Source organism: Coregonus lavaretus, assembly GCF_964263955.1.
Source record: "Coregonus lavaretus genome assembly, chromosome: 5".
NCBI classification, from domain to species: domain Eukaryota; kingdom Metazoa; phylum Chordata; class Actinopteri; order Salmoniformes; family Salmonidae; genus Coregonus; species Coregonus lavaretus.
Window position 1 is genome coordinate 50,439,962 of NC_139992.1, and position 23,127 is coordinate 50,463,088.

The 23,127-nt window shown below is 47.9% G+C and overlaps 1 protein-coding gene across 3 annotated transcripts in view; it reads right to left on the bottom strand.

Moving 5' to 3' along the window:
* The window catches only part of LOC311130158 (oxysterol-binding protein-related protein 8-like), a 176,240-nt gene that overhangs the window by 150,116 nt on the left and 2,997 nt on the right, over nucleotides 1-23,127 (bottom strand). For all 3 annotated transcript variants that reach the window (XM_084162852.1, XM_084162851.1, XM_084162850.1), the window contains exons 2-3: nucleotides 7,072-7,126; nucleotides 2,235-2,335 (exon numbers count right to left, since the gene is read on the bottom strand). In XM_084162852.1, the coding sequence (XP_084018978.1) occupies nucleotides 2,235-2,288 (54 nt within the window). In that variant the 5' untranslated portion in view covers nucleotides 2,289-2,335; nucleotides 7,072-7,126. The remainder of the gene's footprint in view (nucleotides 1-2,234; nucleotides 2,336-7,071; nucleotides 7,127-23,127) is intronic.

Here is a 23,127-nt window from a genome sequence, read left to right on the forward strand (position 1 = left end):
GGGCCCGACGTCCACAGGTGGGGGTTGTGCTTACAGCCCAACACCGTGCAGGACGTTTGGCATTTGCCAGAGAACACCAAGATTGGCAAATTCGCCACTGGCGCCCTGTGCTCTTCACAGATGAAAGCAGGTTCACACTGAGCACATGTGACAGACGTGACAGTCTGGAGACGCTGTGGAGAACGTTCTGCTGCCTGCAACATCCTCCAGCATGACCGGTTTGGCGGTGGGTCAGTCATGGTGTGGGGTGGCATTTCTTTGGGGGCCCGCACAGCCCTCCATGTGCTCGCCAGAGGTAGCCTGACTGCCATTAGGTACCGAGATGAGATCCTCAGACCCCTTGTGAGACCATATGCTGGTGCGGTTGGCCCTGGGTTCCTCCTAATGCAAGACAATGCTAGACCTCATGTGGCTGGAGTGTGTCAGCAGTTCCTGCAAGAGGAAGGCGTTGATGCTATGGACTGGCCCGCCCGTTCCCCAGACCTGAATCCAATTGAGCACATCTGGGACATCATGTCTCGCTCCATCCACCAACGCCACGTTGCACCACAGACTGTCCAGGAGTTGGCGGATGCTTTAGTCCAGGTCTGGGAGGAAATCCCTCAGGAGACCATCCGCCACCTCATCAGGAGCATGCCCAGGCATTGTAGGGAGGTCATACAGGCACGTGGAGGCCACACACACTACTGAGCCTCATTTTGACTTGTTTTAAGGACATTACATCGAAGTTGGATCAGCCTGTAGTGTGGTTTTCCACTTTAATTTTGAGGGTGACTCCAAATCCAGACCTCCATGGGTTGATACATTTGATTTCCATTGATAATTTTTGTGTGATTTTGTTGTCAGCACATTCAACTATGTAAAGAAAAAAGTATTTAATAAGATTATTTCATTCATTCACATCTAGGATGTGTTATTTTAGTGTTCCCTTAAATTTTTTGAGCAGTGTATATATACATATATATATATATATATATATATATATATCCATAAAAACGATGCCAGCTGATTCATGATTTCGACCGGCTGAGAAACGCTTCCTGCCTGTCTGTCTCGTCCCGACTCCCGACACGTTCATTACTATGGGACAGCAGGAGATCGAATTTGAATATTGAAATAATGTTGCAAATGTCGGAGAGACAGACAGCAAGGTTTATTCAAATCTCCACTGTTGAAAACTAAATGTTAGTCTAAAAGAAATGTGAGATAATGTCTAGTTGCTTTTTATAGTGGAGTTCAAGTTCATAAAGTGCATGACTGGGTTGATGAGACGCAAAGCGGAGTGCCTGGATACAGCCCTTAGCCGTGGTATATTGGCCATATACCACAAACCTCAGAGGTGCCTTATTGCTATTATAAACTGGTTACCAACGTAACTAGAGCAGTACAAATAGATGTTTTACGTGATATACCACGGCTGTCAGCCAATCAGCATTCAGGGCTCGAACCACCCAGTTTATAATTGTGGGTAGATGTGTGTATAGCTGTGTGTATAGCTGTGTGTATAGCTGTGTGTATAGCTGTGTGTATAGCTGTGTGTATAGCTGTGTGTATAGCTGTGTGTATAGCTGTGTGTATAGTTGTGTGTATAGCTGTGTGTATAGCTGTGTGTATAGCTGTGTGTATAGCTGTGTGTATAGCTGTGTGTATAGTTGTGTGTATAGCTGTGTGTATAGCTGTGTGTATAGTTGTGTGTATAGCTGTGTGTATAGCTGTGTGTATAGCTGTGTGTATAGTTGTGTGTATGTGGACATTGTGAGTATGTGAAAGCAGTAGTCAGGTTTTATCTTCTCCAGGTTTTCGTCTTCCTCATTCGTTCACCTCTTCATATCCCTCTCTCTCTGCTGTTGGCATTCCCACATGAGGCATGAAAAGGCTAAGCGACCTGTAATGTCTTGCACAAGTGCCTGAGACTGTGACTCAGTGTGGGACTGTCAAAGCCGGTGGCAGGCTATGAACATGAGCACCGTAGGCCATCATTAAGACACTGAGAGCCCTGAACTGAACATACCCATCATCAGCACTGATAAGGACATTACATATGACAAAGCCATCAATGAGGAAGACATCCAGGACCAGGAAGAAGAGAATAAGGCTTTATAATTGGGCTTTACAGGACAAGAAGCACAAAGCTAATAGGGCAAAGTCCAGGCAAAAGGGACTTGATGCTCCTGCAAGTTGTGAGGTGACATTTTCCTGCCCAAGAAGAGAGGAGGGATGGGGCTTGTACTCACCAGGGCTTTCTCACCGTCACCCTGGGACTGGGACTCAGAACATGAAGAGTCCATGGTTCCACAGAGTGCTGCCTGTTAGAGATGCTCAGAGGCCTGCATGTCTGTGGAAGAGAGAAACGGAGCGGGTTAAGAGACAGAACATGACAGGTAAACATATAGATGGAGGGAGGAAGGGAGATGGATGGACAAGAACGCACACCACACACACACTATCGAAACTGACCGACAGGAACACACACAGCATAAACAATGAGATCCCAGCACATCAGGACATACGCCAAAAGATCACAGGTGAAAGTGGAAGCCAACCAGGCAGCACAGTGTACAGGGGTCATACGCTGCCATCTGCAGCTCAAACCTTCAGATGTCTGATCATTTTGGATTTTTTTTTTTTACCCCTTCAATTATTACTTATATGTGATGCTGTTCAGAGCGAGGCTGAACTTCAAATGTGACATCCGCCATCTGTCCTCCTGCAAGCTTCTCATAAATCAAGCCCAATAATTTCTTTACCCCTCATTTACTTTCCAAATTGCAACTGCTTCTTTCGACAATCCAACATGACAATCTAGCCTACCTGCCACCAGCTGAGGCATAAACTGATGCTGATGCTGATGCTGATCGCGTCGCTCTCTCGCTGTCTCTCTCTACTCTTCACAGCGGCAGTCACATTTTCCCCTGGCAAATCAACAGCAAAGTCTCCTCCTCCCAAAGCATCAATAACCTTAATAGCCAATATCAGAGTCTCTGAGGTAGCCCCTCATCTCAGCTCTACAGAGGCAGATTAATACAGCGGCACATCATGTTTCTGTCGGTCGACACAGAGACAGGAACTCTCCGCCAGTTTCTGTTGATGCGTCCCAAATGACACCATATTCCCTACATAGTGCACAGATAGGAATGGTTATGAAGGTTTCTGTTTCTTGGGGAAAGCCTCCAGCAGCATTAAAGGGGCAGTCTGGGATTCAAACAACAACAAAGCGGTCACCCCACCATTTTTTTGTTTCTGAGAGATGTGGCTGGAGACATGTGGCTGAATCACTCTCAAATTCATAGACAGAGCTATGGATAGAAGGACTAACTTTTTTTCCCCAACCATTACATATTTATTTTCTGCAGCTCTTCTGGGGCCAGTGGCCATTTCTCCTCATGATGGAAACCAACTACAAGGGAAACGGAGAGCCGAGTCAGTCATGGAGAAGACATCGGCTGCCTCCCAAACGGCACCCTTTTCCCTATACAGTGCACTACTTTTGAGCCCTATGAGCCTGGTCAAAGTAGTGCACTAAATAGGGAATAGGGTGCCGTTTGGGATGCACATAAAGAGTGGGGACAGGAGAGAATGCTGGAACTGTGCTGTGACATAATGTGAGCTGCTCAGGGACAATGGGTTTCCACATGGAAGTGGTGATGTTATGTGGAGCGCTATAAACTAAAGAGCCAGGAACTCTATAGCTAGTTCATAGAACATCCACGTTAACATAGTTGGATTTCTACAGGTGTTATGGGTTAGCAAGGCTACTCTCTCTCTATCTCTGCCTTGGCAGTGGCACAACAACCCTGCTCCAACCACACACACACACACACACACACACTGTACACAACTACACATACACACTGTACACAACTACACGCACACTCCTGAGGTCTGTCCCACAGCTGCCTGTCAGGATGAGCTGCCTATGAATAATTCCCAAACACACTGGCAGGCAGCTGGGAATCCCAAAATAGTGGCTTGGTGACTTGGCCCAGACCAGACAGACAGGGGATTACAGCAGGGACCAGGGTAAGCCTGCTGCCTGGGCCCCGACCAACATCAGCCACAATCACAACAATTCATTAGGACTCAGGTCCTTACCTCCACAGATCCACATACACTAGGGCTGGCGCGGTAATTGTATAATCATGTAACAGACTATTATGGATGAACAACTTCATATTGAAGTGGACAAACTTTACCCTAAAGCAGCTGAGTAAAAGCTAGCCTGGTTTACAGCTAACAGCAGAGGAGGCTAAACTAGCCAGTTTAATCATTTAACAAAAATGGAACAAACAGCTGACTGAAGACCAGACGGCCAGGATTTCAAAAAGACGACACGTGCGGTTGAGTCTGTTTCCGCGGTAACGATGAATCTTTACAACGTGATTCAACTTTGTTGCTCCTTGTTTCAGCAAAGTGTTGTAGCAGAGAAGTTATTTTTTGCTTTCGAACGATTATAAAACGGTGACCGCAGTCATTTGGCTGACAAATAACTGTCAGACAAATAACTGTCATCCAAAATTCCATGGCTGTCACAGACCTAATACACACACACATTGATAAGGAGGAAAGGGAGTTGAAGAAATAGCACCCACTCACTCACAAACACGACTGAAGGATGAGCTTCATGACTTTCTATGGCTCTCATCTGTCAGTGGCAGACAGAGATGTCAATCATTTCAGGATCAGCATCCGATTGGAGCGTTTTGTCTGTCAGTCCAAATGAGGGAGAACTACTCTCGGACAAACAGAGACAGACAGACGGAGACAGACACCTTTCTCTCCCCCCACCAGTGCGCTCTCTCTCTCTCTCTCTCTCTCTCTGGCCTTGAGAGCTTCTCTCAAGGGCTGCGGCTTCATGGCAGCAATGGCAGGTAATATGAGCTTTCCTATGGAGACTAATCAATGTGGCGCCACTTTGGAAATGTCAGCCTGCCAGGAACCTTGTGTGAGACTCAGACAGAGACTCTGAGGATTTACATATAAATCAGGGTCCATAGGGTCAAAAGCAGTGCACTATATAGGGAACACGATGCCATTAGAAGAAGGTGAATTCTGTTCTGGGGAACAAGCTGTGTGTCCCATTTTTGGGTTGTGCTGATGGGGGAATATTTAGCATCTTTAGATTCATGTAGGTAAGAGTATTGGCCTAAGGAATATTAACCACACACACACATACATAAAGGACATTCCAGATGATCAATAGGACTTTAGGTGTCATTTCGGACGCAGCCTTGATGCCTTTTTTTGTTTTAACATAAAGGAAAGAGACAGTAAATGACTAAAATCTGTCTGACATAACACCACCTCTCTGGTTCAGATCTCTACTGACTGTCTGACATAACATCACCTCTCTGGTTCAGATCTCTACTGACTGTCTGACATAACATCACCTCTCTGGTTCAGATCTCTACTGACTGTCTGACATAACACCACCTCTCTGGTTCAGATCTCTACTGACTGTCTGACATAACATCACCTCTCTGGTTCAGATCTCTACTGACTGTCTGACATAACATCACCTCTCTGGTTCAGATCTCTACTGACTGTCTGACATAACATCACCTCTCTGGTTCAGATCTCTACTGACTGTCTGACATAACACCACCTCTCTGGTTCAGATCTCTACTGACTGTCTGACATAACACCACCTCTCTGGTTCAGATCTCTACTGACTGTCTGACATAACATCACCTCTCTGGTTCAGATCTCTACTGACTGTCTGACATAACACCACCTCTCTGGTTCAGATCTCTACTGACTGTCTGACATAACACCACCTCTCTGGTTCAGATCTCTACTGACTGTCTGACATAACATCACCTCTCTGGTTCAGATCTCTACTGACTGTCTGACATAACACCACCTCTCTGGTTCAGATCTCTACTGACTGTCTGACATAACATCACCTCTCTGGTTCAGATCTCTACTGACTGTCTGACATAACATCACCTCTCTGGTTCAGATCTCTACTGACTGTCTGACATAACATCACCTCTCTGGTTCAGATCTCTACTGACTGTCTGACATAACATCACCTCTCTGGTTCAGATCTCTACTGACTGTCTGACATAACATCACCTCTCTGGTTCAGATCTCTACTGACTGTCTGACATAACACCACCTCTCTGGTTCAGATCTCTACTGACTGTCTGACATAACACCACCTCTCTGGTTCAGATCTCTACTGACTGTCTGACATAACACCACCTCTCTGGTTCAGATCTCTACTGACTGTCTGACATAACATCACCTCTCTGGTTCAGAAGGGGTTTCAAGAAGAGAATACTGACTCGGATCGCCCTGTGTCAAGGTGACTGTGCTGACCGAGCGGATTCCACTTAAGGGCAGAAGCACCTCCCTACTTTCATCTGACTGACAGAGAGAGACAATATGGTATGGCTACCAGAGAACGAGAGAGAGAGAGAGAGAGAGAGAGAGAGAGAGAGAGAGAGAGAGAGAGAGAGAGAGAGAGAGAGAGAGAGAGAGAGAGAGACAGAGGAAGACAGACATACAGAGGGAGGAAGAGGGAGACAGAAGGAGGCAGAGGGAGACAGAGGGAGACAGAGGGAGGCAGAGGGAGACCGAGATACAGAGACAGAGATACAGAGACAGAGATACAGAGACAGAGATACAGAGGGAGACAGAGGGAGAGAGCTACAGAGAGAAATAACAGAGAGCTGGAACTGATAGAGCCACATAAAGCTTTCTGGCATGCAGCTAGCCTGAGCTAACTTCAGAGAGGCAGTATGTCTGTCTGTGTACCAGTCCTGTTGTAATATCTGATCTGACCAGCCTCCGGCTCTGCATCGCTATCGAGGCATGCTAAACCTACTGTAGCCCTCGCTCTCTCCCACACAGCTTGCCATGCATGCAGTACGAGATCGCATATCACACACACACATCCCACAGACGCACTTACAGACATATCACCAATACACACACACACACACACACACAAATACACACACATGCAGACACACACAGTCATGTGTGGAGCGCCATACCCATTTACCAAAAGCAGCGGAGCATCCTCATTCAGACAGACAGGCTAGCGCTGACAAATATAGGACCTACCTCATGCAGCTGGCGCAGCGGAAAGCGGTCTCCTCACGGCAACACCACAGCCAGCCTGAGGGAGAAGAGAATTCAGGGAGAGAGAGAGAAATGATGACGTCACAATGCTTTTATCCCCTCCTCTTGTAATACAGCCCGGTGGAGCATACGTTTCAGTCCATCACAGACAGAGTATGTGCCCGAGTCGTGTGTGTGTGTGTGTGCGAGTGAGATTGCACGCGTGGTTCTACAAGTGTGTGTGGGTTCCACAGTTTTTAATCTCTTCCGTGCCAGTGGGCTCAGTGAGGCATGTCCTTTGGACGGCCTCCAGAACCCATTCCTTAATCCCGTTGGACAGGGTTTATTAGTCGCTGGGCCAATTAACATGTCTGTCTGGGGGTCACACTGGACCACAGGGACATACTGGTCTTGGGAGGAGAGGAGAGGAGAGGAGAGGAGAGGAGAGGAGAGGAGAGGAGAGGAGAGGAGAGGAGAGTACTATGATACTTGTGTAGGCTACATTGTGAAAGGGAAGAGATTTAGACTATGCTATATTTAACACCAGACGGTGTACAGAATGACATAAGGTGACAGGGCTCAGGGCCCCAAACACAAACCACAGAGGGTTAATCTGATGGAGCAGATATTTTGTAGGTGAAGTTGCCCCTAGACCAGGGTTTCCCAACTGGTGCCTTTATTTGGCCCCCAAAATGTTCAGACCAAAAAAATACGAAAAGAAAAAAACATATATTTGAGGGAATTTACATTCTTGGACATAAAATACTAAAAATACCAGGAAATCAGCTCCAAGTGATTTTAATTTTGGAAATCTGTTCCCAAGTATCCATTCCAAATGGCACCCAAATCCCTATATGCACTACATTTGACCAGGGCCCTATGGGTTACTATATAGAGGATAGGGTTTCATTTGGGGCACACTCCTCCCCATTCCACCCTCTGCTGTGCGCGCATGTGTGGGATACATTAGAAAGAAGAGAGAATCAGATATACTGCTGGAAAACCAAAGGAGCTGTTGAGAAAGAGAGAACTTGTATACACAGGAAGAGAAAAGGAGAGGGAATAAACAAGAGGGAGAGAGAGAGAGCGAGAGAGAGCTGGGGGAGAGAGAGAGAGCTGGGGGAGGGAGAGAGAGAGAGCTGGGGGAGAGAGAGAGAGCAGGGGGAGAGAGAGAGAGCAGGGGGAGAGAGAGAGAGCAGGGGGAGAGAGAGAGCAGGGGGAGAGAGAGAGAGAGAGAGAGCAGGGGGAGAGAGAGAGCAGGGGGAGAGAGAGAGAGCAGGGGAGAGAGAGAGAGAGCAGGGGGAGAGAGAGAGAGCAGGGGGAGAGAGAGAGAGCAGGGGGAGAGAGAGAGAGAGAGAGCAGGGGGAGAGAAAGAGAGCAGGGGGAGAGAGAGAGCAGGGGGAGAGAGCGAGAACAGGGGAGAAAGAGAGAGAGAGCAGGGGGAGAGAGAGAGAGCAGGGGGAGAGAGAGAGAGCAGGGGGAGAGAGAGAGAGAGCAGGGGGAGAGAAAGAGAGCAGGGGGAGAGAGAGAGAGAGAGCAGGGGGAGAGAGAAAGAGAGCAGGGGGAGAGAGAGAGAGCAGGGGGAGAGAGAGAGAGAGTAGGGGGGAGAGAGAGAGAGAGAGAGAGCGCAGGGGGAGAGAGAGAGAGCAGGGGGAGAGAGAGAGAGCAGGGGGAGAGAGAGAGCAGGGGGAGAGAGCGAGAGCAGGGGGAGAGAGAGAGAGAGCAGGGGGAGAGAGAGAGAGTAGGGGGGAGAGAGAGAGAGAGAGCGCAGGGGGAGAGAGAGAGCAGGGAGAGAGAGCGAGAGAGTAGGGGGGAGAGAGAGAGAGAGAGCGCAGGGGGAGAGAGAGAGAGCAGGGAGAGAGAGAGAGAGCGAGAGCAGGGAGAGAGAGAGAGCAAGAGCAGCGGGAGAGAGAGAGAGCGGGGGGAGAGAGAGAGCAGGGGGAGAGAGAGACGGCAGGGGGAGAGAGAGAGAGAGCAGGGGGAGAGAGAGAGAGAGCAGGGGGAGAGAGAGAGAGAGAGCAGGGGGAGAGAGAGAGAGAGCAGGGGGAGAGAGAGAGAGAGCAGGGGGAGAGAGAGAGAGAGCAGGGGGAGAGAGAGAGAGAGCAGGGGGAGAGAGAGAGAGCAGGGGGAGAGAGAGAGCGCAGGGGGAGAGAGAGAGAGCAGGGGGAGAGAGAGCAGGGGGAGAAAGAGAGAGAGAGCAGGGGGAGAGAGAGAGAGCAGGGGGAGAGAGAGAGCAGGGGGAGAGAGAGAGAGCAGGGGGAGAGAGCGAGAGCAGGGGGAGAGAGAGAGAGCAGGGGGAGAGAGAGAGAGAGCAGGGGGAGAGAGAGAGAGAGAGCAGGGGGAGAGAGAGAGAGAGCAGGGGGAGAGAGAGAGCAGGGGGAGAGAGAGAGAGCAGGGGGAGAGAGAGAGAGAGCAGGGGGAGAGAGAGAGAGAGCAGGGGGAGAGAGAGAGAGAGCAGGGGGAGAGAGAGAGCAGGGGGAGAGAGAGAGAGCAGGGGGAGAGAGAGAGAGCAGGGGGAGAGAGAGAGAGAACAGGGGGAGAGAGAGCGCAGGGGGAGAGAGAGAGAGAGAGCGAGAGCAGGGAGAGAGAGAGAGCGAGAGCAGGGGGAGAGAGAGAGAGAGCAGGGGGAGAGAGAGAGAGCAGGGGGAGAGAGCGAGAGCAGGGGAGAGAGAGAGAGCAGGGGGAGAGAGAGAGCAGGGGGAGAGAGCAAGAGCAGGGGAGAGAGAGAGAGAGCAGGGGGAGAGAGAGAGCAGGGGGAGAGAGCAAGAGCAGGGGGAGAGAGAGAGAGAGCAGGGAGAGAGAGAGAGAGAGCAGGGGGAGAGAGAGGGAGCAGGGGGAGAGAGAGAGCAGGGGGGAGAGAGAGAGAGAGCAGGGGGAGAGAGAGAGAGCAGGGGGAGAGAGAGAGAGCAGGGGGAGAGAGAGCAGGGGGAGAGAGAGAGAGAGGGGGAGAGAGAGAGAGCAGGGGGAGAGAGAGAGAGCAGGGGGAGAGAGAGCGAGAGGGGGAGAGAGAGAGAGGGGGAGAGAGAGAGCAGGGGGAGAGAGAGAGCAGGGGGAGAGAGAGCGAGCAGGGGGAGAGAGAGAGAGCAGGGGGAGAGAGAGAGCAGGGGGAGGGGGAGAGAGAGAGCAGGGGGAGAGAGAGAGCAGGGGGACCTCCCTGTAAGATCGGCTACCAAGAACTCTCCTCTCACCAGCTCAGTCTCCCTTTCTCTTTCTCAGACAAATGATGTCCTCATGCTGGTGAGACTGGTGGGTGCTACTGTAGCTAGCAGGAGTAGGAGCAGAGTTGGGTCTGAGTGCCGTGGTTAGCCTGGCAGGCAGGGGCGACTTGGGCGTGACAGAAACAATACAGCGCGGTCGGGCGGGTGACATAAGAGTTCCGGGGTACGTCACAGCGTCACCCTCACTATGTTCCCAGGGACGGTCCGGGGCTTAGCCCTAGACGGATTAGCCTAACAGGGGGTTACGGAATGGGCAACGTTCAGAACCGTTCCAATGGAGACGCCCCAATGCCCAGGGACGCTTTCCATGAGGCAACTCTAACTGTTGGGGACCAAGAGGGGCCATTTTCAGCATTGTTGTTGGTTGGTATCAAAGTGTACTCAATCACCACCCCAAGGCTAAAAGGGAGTGGTGGCGGCGCTGGACATGTTTTAGAACTCATTTGTTTTCAGGCTTTTCACACTGTGTTGAACAATGGGAGGAACAATGTGTTTCGCAAGAGCAGACCCAACAGATGAAGAGGGGGTAACCGTAATGAAGCCACAGTCAGTGCAAATCCCATGTAGTTTTTGCTGGGCTTTTTAAATATGTTTATTGTGGTAAACAAATCACCATCTCTCCAGTCTCCAAGCAACAGAGCCACTTCAGCCACTTTCACCTTAAGCATCTCATATAAACGTGATAACAGATAAATGATGAATCAATGGTAACTTCTTAATGGGCTTTTTCCACTGTGACATCAGAGCACACTGAGCAAAGCACAGCTTGAAGCAATCGGTCGGCGCCCATAGATTTCTATTCAGTGATTCAAGAGCAACAACAAAGCTCGACTTCATTTAATAAAACAGCTAAGTAATTCAATTAGGGTAAATCGAGAGAGTAGTGGGCACGAACGCTAGTGCCCATTGGTCTCTGAACTGAGCTTCCTGAACTGAGCTTCCTGAGCCAGGGGCAAATTAAGCTTTAGATGGCCGAGGATAATTTGTCCCCAGAAAACAGCGCTGCCGTTGGCTTTTATTTCTTATCAGTCGGTTTAAGAGCAACAAGACACTCCTCCTACATTCCCTGCAGGGCAATTCCACGGTAACGGATCTATGCTGAGACTGATTATTCAATTTAAAATGTATGCCTAACAACTGATTTCAAAGTTTAACAAAGCATAGAACTCTACTCTATGCACAATGACTACTTTGAACAATTTACACAGTAAAACAAATGTACATTTACTGGAAAAACTGTGCAGATGCAGTTTGGTAACAGAATTACGGTAAAATCTCCCTCTTCTGTTACCAAACTTTGTATCTGCACAGTTTCCTGTAAATGTGTTTTTGTCAAATGTTCTGTGGAAAGTCCTTGTGCATATGGTTTGTTAAACTTTGAAATCAATGGTTTTTGTTTGGTATACATTTTAAAGTGAAGAATCTGAGTATCAGTGTAATTCCGTTACCATGGAATAGCCCTGCAACAAACTCTTTCAATCTCTGATTCCTAAAGCAGAGACTTGGCTGGGTTTCCAATTAGAGGGGAGCTTTTAAAAACCTGCCGAAGTCAGAGAAGAAGTGAAATCCTACAAAGGAGAATCATATCAGCCCACTGTGCCTTTGTGTTAACTCCATTCACAAAGCTTGGCGCAGAAAAAACAGATTTGCTTCACTAGCTTAGAAGTCAAAGCAGTGAAGCCATAGTTACAGAATACAGAAGTAGCCTAGTTGTCCCGCCCAGTGACAAATCCTTTCTATAGTGAGGTAAGCCCACAATCATGTCTCCCAGGCTTTTAGGGTTGGTCTGATGTTGCTGCTGCAGCAGTGCTGTCAGTCAAACATCTAGCTAACCTATAGAATATATTATCTTTGTACTACTCATTCCTTTGTCTTGTACTGCCTTGCTCCAGTGATTCAAACTGTATACACTCCATGTTGGGAGGGTTCCCTGGGGCATACCTCTGAGGTCACGCCCAGTGTGTAGGCCCTAAAGCGGGGCTATATTTAGCATCATAATCCTGTCTGTGCAACACAGAGGCCCAACGTAATAATGGTTTAGGGTGGACGGGGGAACCCTGCCTCAGGCAGTATTTCAGGCAGCTGAGAATGCCAGCTATGCAGGAGAGTAGGACTCCTAGGTCACTGCGCCGCAGACACCACACCCCATAGGCCCAGGGTCTCGGCATGACCCCATCCCTCTGGAGCAGACCGTCCTGAAATGTCTCCTTCATCGAAGACAACAGCCTTCAAAAAGCGCTTCAGCTAGCTTAACCTTTATCTGTAGTTTCTGTGTATAAATAAACACAGTCTACAATCTGTTTCAGTGTGTTTCTTTCTCGGTCTTGGTGGGATCTGTGCTAATGGGATCAAAACAAGACAGAGTTCAAACTATTCTTGATATAATCCTCATACTTTTTTATGAGATAGGAGTGGGTTTAGAACTTCACAGCAAACAAAACAAATCAGCTAATTTCAAAGATGTTTAAAATGCATTAGAAACCAGTTCAACACTAAAACACTACGGCTCAGGTCGCCTTAACACACAGAATATGAATGACACAATCCAATCAATCTAGTGAGGCGTAGCATTTAGCAGTGTTGGAACACAAAGACTTACAGCACAATTCACAATTATTCACACATATGTTGGGATAAAGGAAACTTGCTAACAAATGTTCACTGTAAAGGGAGAAAACTATAATTGCTTTAGCTATAATTACACCATAGCACCATCAGTCTCATGTCAAAGTCAGCATCAGCATTCAAGGAGAAGAAGAGGGAAAGAATTGACTTCTCAGATGCTTTATCAGTCTCTAGCTAATAGGCAACTGTGCTAGCTGTCATAGACGTGTAGTAACGGTTGGTTAGAAGGTGTAGTATTTCATTCAGCATCTCTAATGGACTCTGGTGTAACGTGAGAAAGGATGCCAGTATGAAAAATAAAAAATTTAATAAAAATGTATGCACTCACTAACTGTAAGTGGCTCTGGATAAGAGCTTCTGCTAAATGACTAAAATGTACAAATGCCATGCAGAGCTGAGACTGTGTTATTAGTTTATGTTGTTGAATCATAAGGCATGATACGCTAGACGTCTCTACATATGAATCTCCACTAGGCCTCACACAGCAGAATACAGTAATCACTTTCACACAGCAGAATACAGTAACCACTCTCACACAGCAGAATACAGTAATCACTTTCACACAGCAGAATACAGTAATCACTTTCACACAGCAGAATACAGTAATCACTTTCACACAGCAGAATACAGTAATCACTTTCACACAGCAGAATACAGTAACCACTCTCACACAGCAGAATACAGTAATCACTTTCACACAGCAGAATACAGTAATCACTTTCACACAGCAGGGTACAGTAACCACTCTCACACAGCAGGGTACAGTAACCACTCTCACACACTAGGGTACAGTAACCACTCTCACACAGCAGTGTACAGTAACCACTCTCACACAGCAGGGTACAGTAACCACTCTCACACAGCAGGGTACAGTAACCACTCTCACACAGCAGGGTACAGTAACCACTCTCACACACTAGGGTACAGTAACCACTCTCACACAGCAGGGTACAGTAACCTCTCTCACACACTAGGGTACAGTAACCACTCTCACACAGCAGGGTACAGTAACCACTCTCACACAGCAGGGTACAGTAACCACTCTCACACACTAGGGTCAGTAACCACTCTCACACAGCAGGGTACAGTAACCACTCTCACACACTAGGGTACAGTAACCACTCTCACACAGCAGGGTACAGTAACCACTCTCACACAGCAGGGTACAGTAACCACTCTCACACAGCAGGGTACAGTAACCCCTCTCACACAGCAGGGTACAGTAACCTCTCTCACACAGCAGGGTACAGTAACCACTCTCACACATTAGGGTACAGTAACCCCTCTCACACAGCAGGGTACAGTAACCACTCACACACTAGGGTACAGTAACCACTCTCACACAGCAGGGTACAGTAACCCCTCTCACACAGCAGGGTACAGTAACCACTCTCACACACTAGGGTACAGTAACCACTCTCACACACTAGGGTACAGTAACCACTGTCACACACTAGGGTACAGTAACCACTCTCACACAGCAGGGTACAGTAACCACTCTCACACAGCAGGGTACAGTAACCACTCTCACACATCAGGGTACAGTAACCACTCTCACACATTAGGGTACAGTAACCACTCTCACACAGCAGGGTACAGTAACCACTCTCACACACAGCAGGGTACAGTAACCCCTCTCACACACTAGGGTACAGTAACCACTCTCACACATCAGGGTACAGTAACCACTCTCACACATTAGGGTACCGTAACCACTCTCACACATTAGGGTACCGTAACCACTCTCACACAGCAGGGTACAGTAACCACTCACACACTAGGGTACAGTAACCACTCTCACACAGCAGGGTACAGTAACCACTCACACACTAGGGTACAGTAACCACTCTCACACATCAGGGTACAGTAACCACTCTCACACATTAGGGTACCGTAACCACTCTCACACATTAGGGTACCGTAACCACTCTCACACACTAGGGTACAGTAACCACTCTCACACAGCAGGGTACAGTAACCACTCTCACACACAGCAGGGTACAGTAACCACTCTCACACATCAGGGTACAGTAACCACTCTCACACATCAGGGTACAGTAACCACTCTCACACACTAGGGTACAGTAGCCACTCTCACACACAGCAGGGTACAGTAACCACTTTCACACAGCAGGGTACAGTAACCACTCTCACACACTAGGGTACAGTAACCACTCTCACACACTAGGGTACAGTAACCACTCTCACACACAGCAGGGTACAGTAACCACTCTCACACAGCAGGGTACAGTAACCACTCTCACACAGCAGGGTACAGTAACCACTCTCACACATCAGGGTACAGTAACCCCTCTCACACAGCAGGGTACAGTAACCACTCTCACACACTAGGGTACAGTAACCACTCTCACACAGCAGGGTACAGTAACCTCTCTCACACACTAGGGTACAGTAACCACTCTCACACAGCAGGGTACAGTAACCACTCTCACACAGCAGGGTACAGTAACCACTCTCACACACTAGGGTCAGTAACCACTCTCACACAGCAGGGTACAGTAACCACTCTCACACACTAGGGTACAGTAACCACTCTCACACAGCAGGGTACAGTAACCACTCTCACACAGCAGGGTACAGTAACCACTCTCACACAGCAGGGTACAGTAACCCCTCTCACACAGCAGGGTACAGTAACCTCTCTCACACAGCAGGGTACAGTAACCACTCTCACACATTAGGGTACAGTAACCCCTCTCACACAGCAGGGTACAGTAACCACTCTCACACACTAGGGTACAGTAACCACTCTCACACAGCAGGGTACAGTAACCACTCTCACACAGCAGGGTACAGTAACCACTCTCACACAGCAGGGTACAGTAACCCCTCTCACACAGCAGGGTACAGTAACCTCTCTCACACAGCAGGGTACAGTAACCACTCTCACACATTAGGGTACAGTAACCCCTCTCACACAGCAGGGTACAGTAACCACTCTCACACATTAGGGTACAGTAACCCCTCTCACACAGCAGGGTACAGTAACCACTCTCACACACAGCAGGGTACAGTAACCACTCTCACACATTAGGGTACCGTAACCACTCTCACACATTAGGGTACCGTAACCACTCTCACACACTAGGGTACAGTAACCACTCTCACACAGCAGGGTACAGTAACCACTCTCACACACAGCAGGGTACAGTAACCACTCTCACACATCAGGGTACAGTAACCACTCTCACACATCAGGGTACAGTAACCACTCTCACACACTAGGGTACAGTAGCCACTCTCACACACAGCAGGGTACAGTAACCACTTTCACACAGCAGGGTACAGTAACCACTCTCACACACTAGGGTACAGTAACCACTCTCACACACTAGGGTACAGTAACCACTCTCACACACAGCAGGGTACAGTAACCACTCTCACACATCAGGGTACAGTAACCACTCTCACACATTAGGGTACAGTAACCACTCTCACACATTAGGGTACAGTAACCACTCTCACACATTAGGGTACAGTAACCTCTCTCACACATTAGGGTACAGTAACCACTCTCACACACTAGGGTACAGTAACCACTCTCACACAGCAGGGTACAGTAACCACTCTCACACATTAGGGTACAGTAACCACTCTCACACATTAGGGTACAGTAACCACTCTCACACATTAGGGTACAGTAACCACTCTCACACACTAGGGTACAGTAACCACTCTCACACACTAGGGTACAGTAACCACTCTCACACATTAGGGTACAGTAACCACTCTCACACATTAGGGTACAGTAACCACTCTCACACATTAGGGTACAGTAACCACTCACACAGCAGGGTACAGTAACCCCTCTCACACACTAGGGTCAGTAACCCCTCTCACACATTAGGGTACAGTAACCACTCTCACACACTAGGGTACAGTAACCACTCTCACACACTAGGGTACAATAACCCCTCTCACACACTAGGGTACAGTAACCACTCTCACACACTAGGGTACAGTAACCACTCTCACACACTAGGGTACAGTAACCACTCTCACACACTAAGGTACAGTAACCACTCTCACACACTAGGGTACAGTAACCACTCTCACACACTAGGGTACAGTAACCCCTCTCACACAGCAGTGTACAGTAACCAAGAGCCAATATAATCAATCTAGTCAATAAACACCATTGGCAGGTTTCAAAAACCCCTCTGCCCCATGCTGCTGTATACCAGCTATCCCCCTCTCCCACTTTATCACAGGGGTCAGTGCCAGTGTAGCCTAGCAGCACAGGAGGTTGGTGGTACCTTCATTGGGGAGAACGGGCTTGTGGTATTGGCTGGAGTGGAATGAGTGGAATGGTTTCAAATACATCAAACACAGGGTTTCCAGGTGTTTGATGCCATTCCATTTGCTCCATTCCAGCCATTATTATGAGCCGTCCTCCCCTCAGCAGCCTCCACTTTTTTGTGTGTGCTGGTAGCGTCCATAATGCAAGCGACGTGGCTCGGGCCGAGACCTCAAAGTACAAGTAATTACTTTTGTAGAGCGATAGGTAAAGCTGCTTCATGAGTACTTCATTATTGCTTTGTGAGTATTTCTTGAGTGCGTGTTGTTGTGCAGAAGGTGCCTGGTTTGAGCCCAGTGAGGGACCTACTCTAATACACCACATGCTAAGCGTGTCCTTCAGGCTAGGTTTCCATACAGGCCTTACTGATGTCCGACTCCAGGAGGTATTTTTATTTTGGGCATTGGCCACTCCCTGTTCCCAGGAATAATTAAAAGGAACCATCTGTGGGTGCAGCACTGTTCCCCCGGGGAACAGTCACTTGGGTGCACAATCCTAATGAGGTTTTCCTTCAAGTCTGAAGATGTGCTCTGGAGGCGTGACCAAAGCGTACTTACGCTGCTGGGGAAAAAACTGGTGTTAAGCAGGTGTTAATTAAACTTCTGTACTTTGGGTTAGTTTGACCTCCAGGTGCAAATTAAATTCCTTCAGATAAGGAAGCAGATGGGGTGAAAGACTTTTCAAAGCCAGTCACACAATATTATGATATTCCTACTAGAGCAAGACTTGTGCATTGCATCAGTGATGTTTTGAATTGAAGACCATTTTGACTTCAGTGCAACATCAGCCTCCAGCAGTGACAAGGCTACTGGTGGCTGTGGTTAGTGAAAGCTTGATATCAGTCAAACCAAGCCTTGCCCTTTAGATAACAGGCACAGGAGAAAGCACGAGATAGCTTCTTCACAGTGTAATGGTTATTTGTCTACATCGCATTCAGTCACCCAAATCACAGGCCAGACTCGCCCCCAGTCCATCCATTCCACTCTGCAGCGGTGTCGTCTACATGACCATCAGCCTCCAGGGTGTGTGTGTGTGTGTGTGTGTCACTCACAGCATTAGAGCTCTGTTTCCAAGGCTGGGCTTCAACCCTGGCAGGAAGCAATATCACCACAGTGTGTCTGGATACTGAGAGTACAGAGGTTTTCCTTTACTCTGCATTTAGGCCTAGTGTGTTAATATTACACTGCACCAGCCCCCTCAGGCTTGTGCAGTGGAGGAGATCTTTGTGGGCTATACTCAGCCTTGTCTCAGGGTACTAAGTTGGTGGTCTGTTGATATCCCTCTAGTGGTGTGGGGGCTGTGCTTTGGCAAAGTGGGTGGGGTTAAATCCTGCCTGGTTGGCCCTGTCCGGGGGTATCGTCGGACGGGGCCACAGTGTCTCCTGACCTCCCCTGTCTCAGCCTCCAGTATCTATGCTGCAATAGTCTATGTGCCAGGGGGCTAGGGTCAGTCTGTTACAGTGAGGGAAAAAAGTATTTGATCCCCTGCTGATTTTGTACGTTTGCCCACTGACAAAGACATGATCAGTCTATAATTTTGCAGATAGCATTACTGGGTGATCTGAAAAGTCATAGTCAATCGGTCAATAATATAATAATACTTTTAGCAAAAATGTTTATTTTTAATTCACAATCTGTAGAAGCAATGAGAATAGAAAGGTTCAGAACTTTTGTAAAACATCACAGTACGGTTGAAATATATATGGCAAATAGAAATCCTATATGGATGGTGTTAAGAGATAGATGGGAGGTATTGAATGGAGTTGAAGGATGGGACTAATAACAAATAACAACAAATAATAACAAATAATAACAAGATAACTAATAATGTAAGCATACTGTGTCCATAATAAGTATATGGGTTGTATGTTGGGAGCTTTTGGGAAAGAGCACAGTTAGAAAGATATGGCATATAGAAGCAAACCGGATGGACATCATGAAAATGATTGGAGAGGTTGAGAGTAGAAGAAGTTCAGGAGCAAAAAATATATATATATATATATAATTATTGTAAACTTGACTGTGTCCATAAGGTGTAGATAGTAAGTATAGGCTGGAAGTAGAGGCCTGGGCATTGTTGTTCACTAATTTACCCCAAGTAGGGAAAGGATGGCGGGGTTGAAAAACTAATAAAGGGGAGTATATATATAAAGAACATGGGGGATTGGAAGTGATGCAGACAATTACATTGATAGAAGTTACAATCTATCTGCAATATTAAGCTGATCTACCCCCCCCCAAAAAAAAATAACATGATCAGTCTATAATTTTAATGGTAGGTTTATTTGAACAGTGAGAGACAGAATAACAACAAAAAAATCCAGAAAAACGCATGTCAAAAATGTTATAAATTGATTTGCAGGGAAATAAGTATTAGACCCCTCTGCAAAACATGACTTAGTACTTGGTGGCAAAACCCTTGTTGGCAATCACAGAGGTCAGACGTTTCTTGTAGTTGGCCACCAGGTTTGCACACATCTCAGGAGGGATTTTGTCCCACTCCTCTTTGCAGATCTTCTCCAAGTCATTAAGGTTTCGAGGCTGACATTTGGCAACTCGAACCTTCATCTCCCTCCACAGATTTTCTATGGGATAAAGGTCTGTGGACTGGCTAGGCCACTCCAGGACCTTAATGTGCTTCTTCTTGAGCCACTCCTTTGTTGCCTTGGCCGTGTGTTTTGGGTCATTGTCATGCTGGAATACCCATCCACGACCCATTTTCAATGCCCTGGCTGAGGGAAGGAGATTCTCACCCAAGATTTGACGGTACATGGCCCCGTCTATCGTCCCTTTGATGCGGTGAAGTTGTCCTGTACCCTTAGCAGAAAAACACCCCCAAAGCATAATGTTTCCACCTCCATGTTTGACGGTGGGGATGGTGTTCTTGGGGTCATAGGCAGCATTCTTCCTCCTCCAAACACGGCGAGTTGAGTTGATGCCAAAGAGCTTGATTTTGGTCTCATCTGACCACAACACTTTCACCCAGTTCTCCTCTGAATCATTCAGATGTTCATTGGCAAACTTCAGACGGCCCTGTATATGTGCTTTCTTGAGCAGGGGGACCTTGCGGGCGCTGCAGGATTTCAGTCCTTCACGGCGTAGTGTGTTACCAATTATTTTCTTGGTGACTATGGTCCCAGCTGCCTTGAGATCATTGACAAGATCCTCCCGTGTAGTTCTGGGCTGATTCCTCACCGTTCTCATGATCATTGCAACTCCACGAGGTGAGATCTTGCATGGAGCCCCAGGCCGAGGGAGATTGACAGTTATTTTGTGTATCTTCCATTTGCGAATAATCACACCAACTGTTGTCACCTTCTCACCAAGCTGCTTGGCGATGGTCTTGTAGCCCATTCCAGCCTTGTGTAGGTCTACAATCTTGTCCCTGACATCCTTGGAGAGCGAGTGTGCTCCTAATCTCAACTTGTTACCTGTATAAAAGACACCTGTGAGTCAGAAATCTTTCTGATTGAAAGGGGGTCAAATACTTATTTCCCTCATTAAAATGCAAATCAATTTATAACATTTTTTACATGCGTTTTTCTGGACTTTTGTTGTTGTTATTCTGTCTCTCACTGTTCAAATAAACCTACCATTACAATTATAGACTGATCATTTCTTTGTCAGTGGGCAAACGTACAAAATCAGCAGGGGATCAAATACTTTTATTTCCCTCACTGTATATCTGGTGTTATTCTCCTGTCTTATCCGGTGTCCTGTGTGATTTTAAGTATGCTCCCTCTAATTCTCTCTATCTCCCGTACAGGACCTGAGCCATAGGACCATGCCTCAGGACTACCTGGCCTGATGACTCCCTGCTGTCCCCAGTCCACCTGGTCATGCTGCTGCTCCAATTTCAACTCTTCTGCCTGCTGCTATGGAACCCTGACCTGTTCACCGGACGTGCTACCTTGTCCCAGACCTTCTGTTTTCAACTCTCTCTCTCTACCGCACCTGCTATTTCAACCTCTAAATGCCCGGCTATGAAAAGCCATGTGACATTTACTCCTGATGTACTGACCTGTTGCAACCTCTACAACCACTGTGATTATTATTTGACCCTGCTGGTCATCTATGAACGTTTGAACATCTTGGAGAAAAATCTGCCCTTAATGGCCATGTACTGTTATAATCTCCACCCGGCACAGCCAGAAGGGGACTGGCCACCCCTCAGAGCCTGGTTCCTCTCTAGGTTTCTTCCTATGTTTCTGTCTTTCTAGGGAGTTTTTCCTAGCCACCGTGCTTCTACATCTGCATTGCTTGCTGTTTGGGGTTTTAGGCTGGGTTTCTGTATAGCACTTTGTAACATCTGCTGATGTAAAAAGGGCTTTATAAATACATTTGATTGATTGATTAAAAGCATAGACTTCCAGTCATTGCGCTAATGCTAGTTAGCAATTGCGCTAGTGCTAGTCAAAAACGTCCTTCAAACTGCACGCAGAAACATAAAAATGGTATCCAACAAAATCCTGAAGTATCCCTTTCAAGAGATAAGTCACGACTGGTTGCAAGCAGGCAATCTCCTCCACCAGTAATGTGAAGGACATCTGTCTGACTCTGAAAGCATTAGGCAGCTATTCCAGTCATCCTCGGAAAGAAAAACACATTGTTTATCATTGGCTGAGTGCGGTCCTCTGTTATAAGTCAATGATACAAGCAGTGAGGTTACGCCCTGGACATCACTGTGGAGACCAGTGAGGAGATCAGTGACAGTGACAGGGGAGAGGAGACTTCCCTCTGCATGTGGTGTGGCCTAGTGTCTTAATATTACACTGCACCAGCCCCCTCGGGCTCGTGCATTGGAGGAGATCTTTGTGGGCTCAGTTGGTAGAGCATGGCGCTTGCAACGCCAGGGTTGTGGGTTCGTTTCCCACGGGGGGCCAGTATGAAAATGTATGCACTCACTAACTGTAAGTCGCTCTGGATAAGAGCGTCTGCTAAATGACTAAAATGTAAAATGTAAAAAATGTGTGGCCAGCAGTCTCACACAGTGACTGAGGAGAGAAGACTTCCCTCTGCGTGTGGTGTGGCCAGCAGTCTCACACAGTGACTGGGGAGAGGAGACTTCCCTCTGCGTGTGGTGTGGCCAGCAGTCTCACACAGTGACTGAGGAGAGAAGACTTCCCTCTGCGTGTGGTGTGGCCAGCAGTCTCACACAGTGACTGGGGAGAGGAGACTTCCCTCTGCGTGTGGTGTGGCCAGCAGTCTCACACAGTGACTGAGGAGAGAAGACTTCCCTCTGCGTGTGGTGTGGCCAGCAGTCTCACACAGTGACTGGGGAGAGGAGACTTCCCTCTGCGTGTGGTGTGGCTAGCAGTCTCACACAGTGACTGGGGAGAGGAGACTTCCCTCTGCGTGTGGTGTGGCCAGCAGTCTCACACAGTGACTGGGGAGAGGAGACTTCCCTCTGCGTGTGGTGTGGCCAGCAGTCTCACACAGTGACTGGGGAGAGGAGACTTCCCTCTGCGTGTGGTGTGGCCAGCAGTCTCACACAGTGACAGTAAACACAAGACCACCTGAGCTACCAATCCCCCCCAGGTGTTGTCGCACTGCCTCTTCCCAACCTGTATATACTCTACCCCCTTGAGAAAGACAACACCCGTCCTCTGCCACCTTTGATGTCTGCCGGCCTCTGTCTCACTTCACAGCCCAGGCTGGAGGAGATATCTCAGCCATAAAGCCTATTGGCATTCCAATAGGTGATAGCAGCACCATGGTAAACAATGTGAACATTGCTCCCTGACAAGGCCAGCTACTGTTTGGGCCATAGTGCACTTAATCTCGAAACCTAGAACTAAAATCTTGCGTAATCGTGTCAGATACCATTTATGTTACGTATTCTGTCCACGGGAGGTTATAGTGCACTAGGCAAACAAGGTTGGATTGCTATAGCAACATC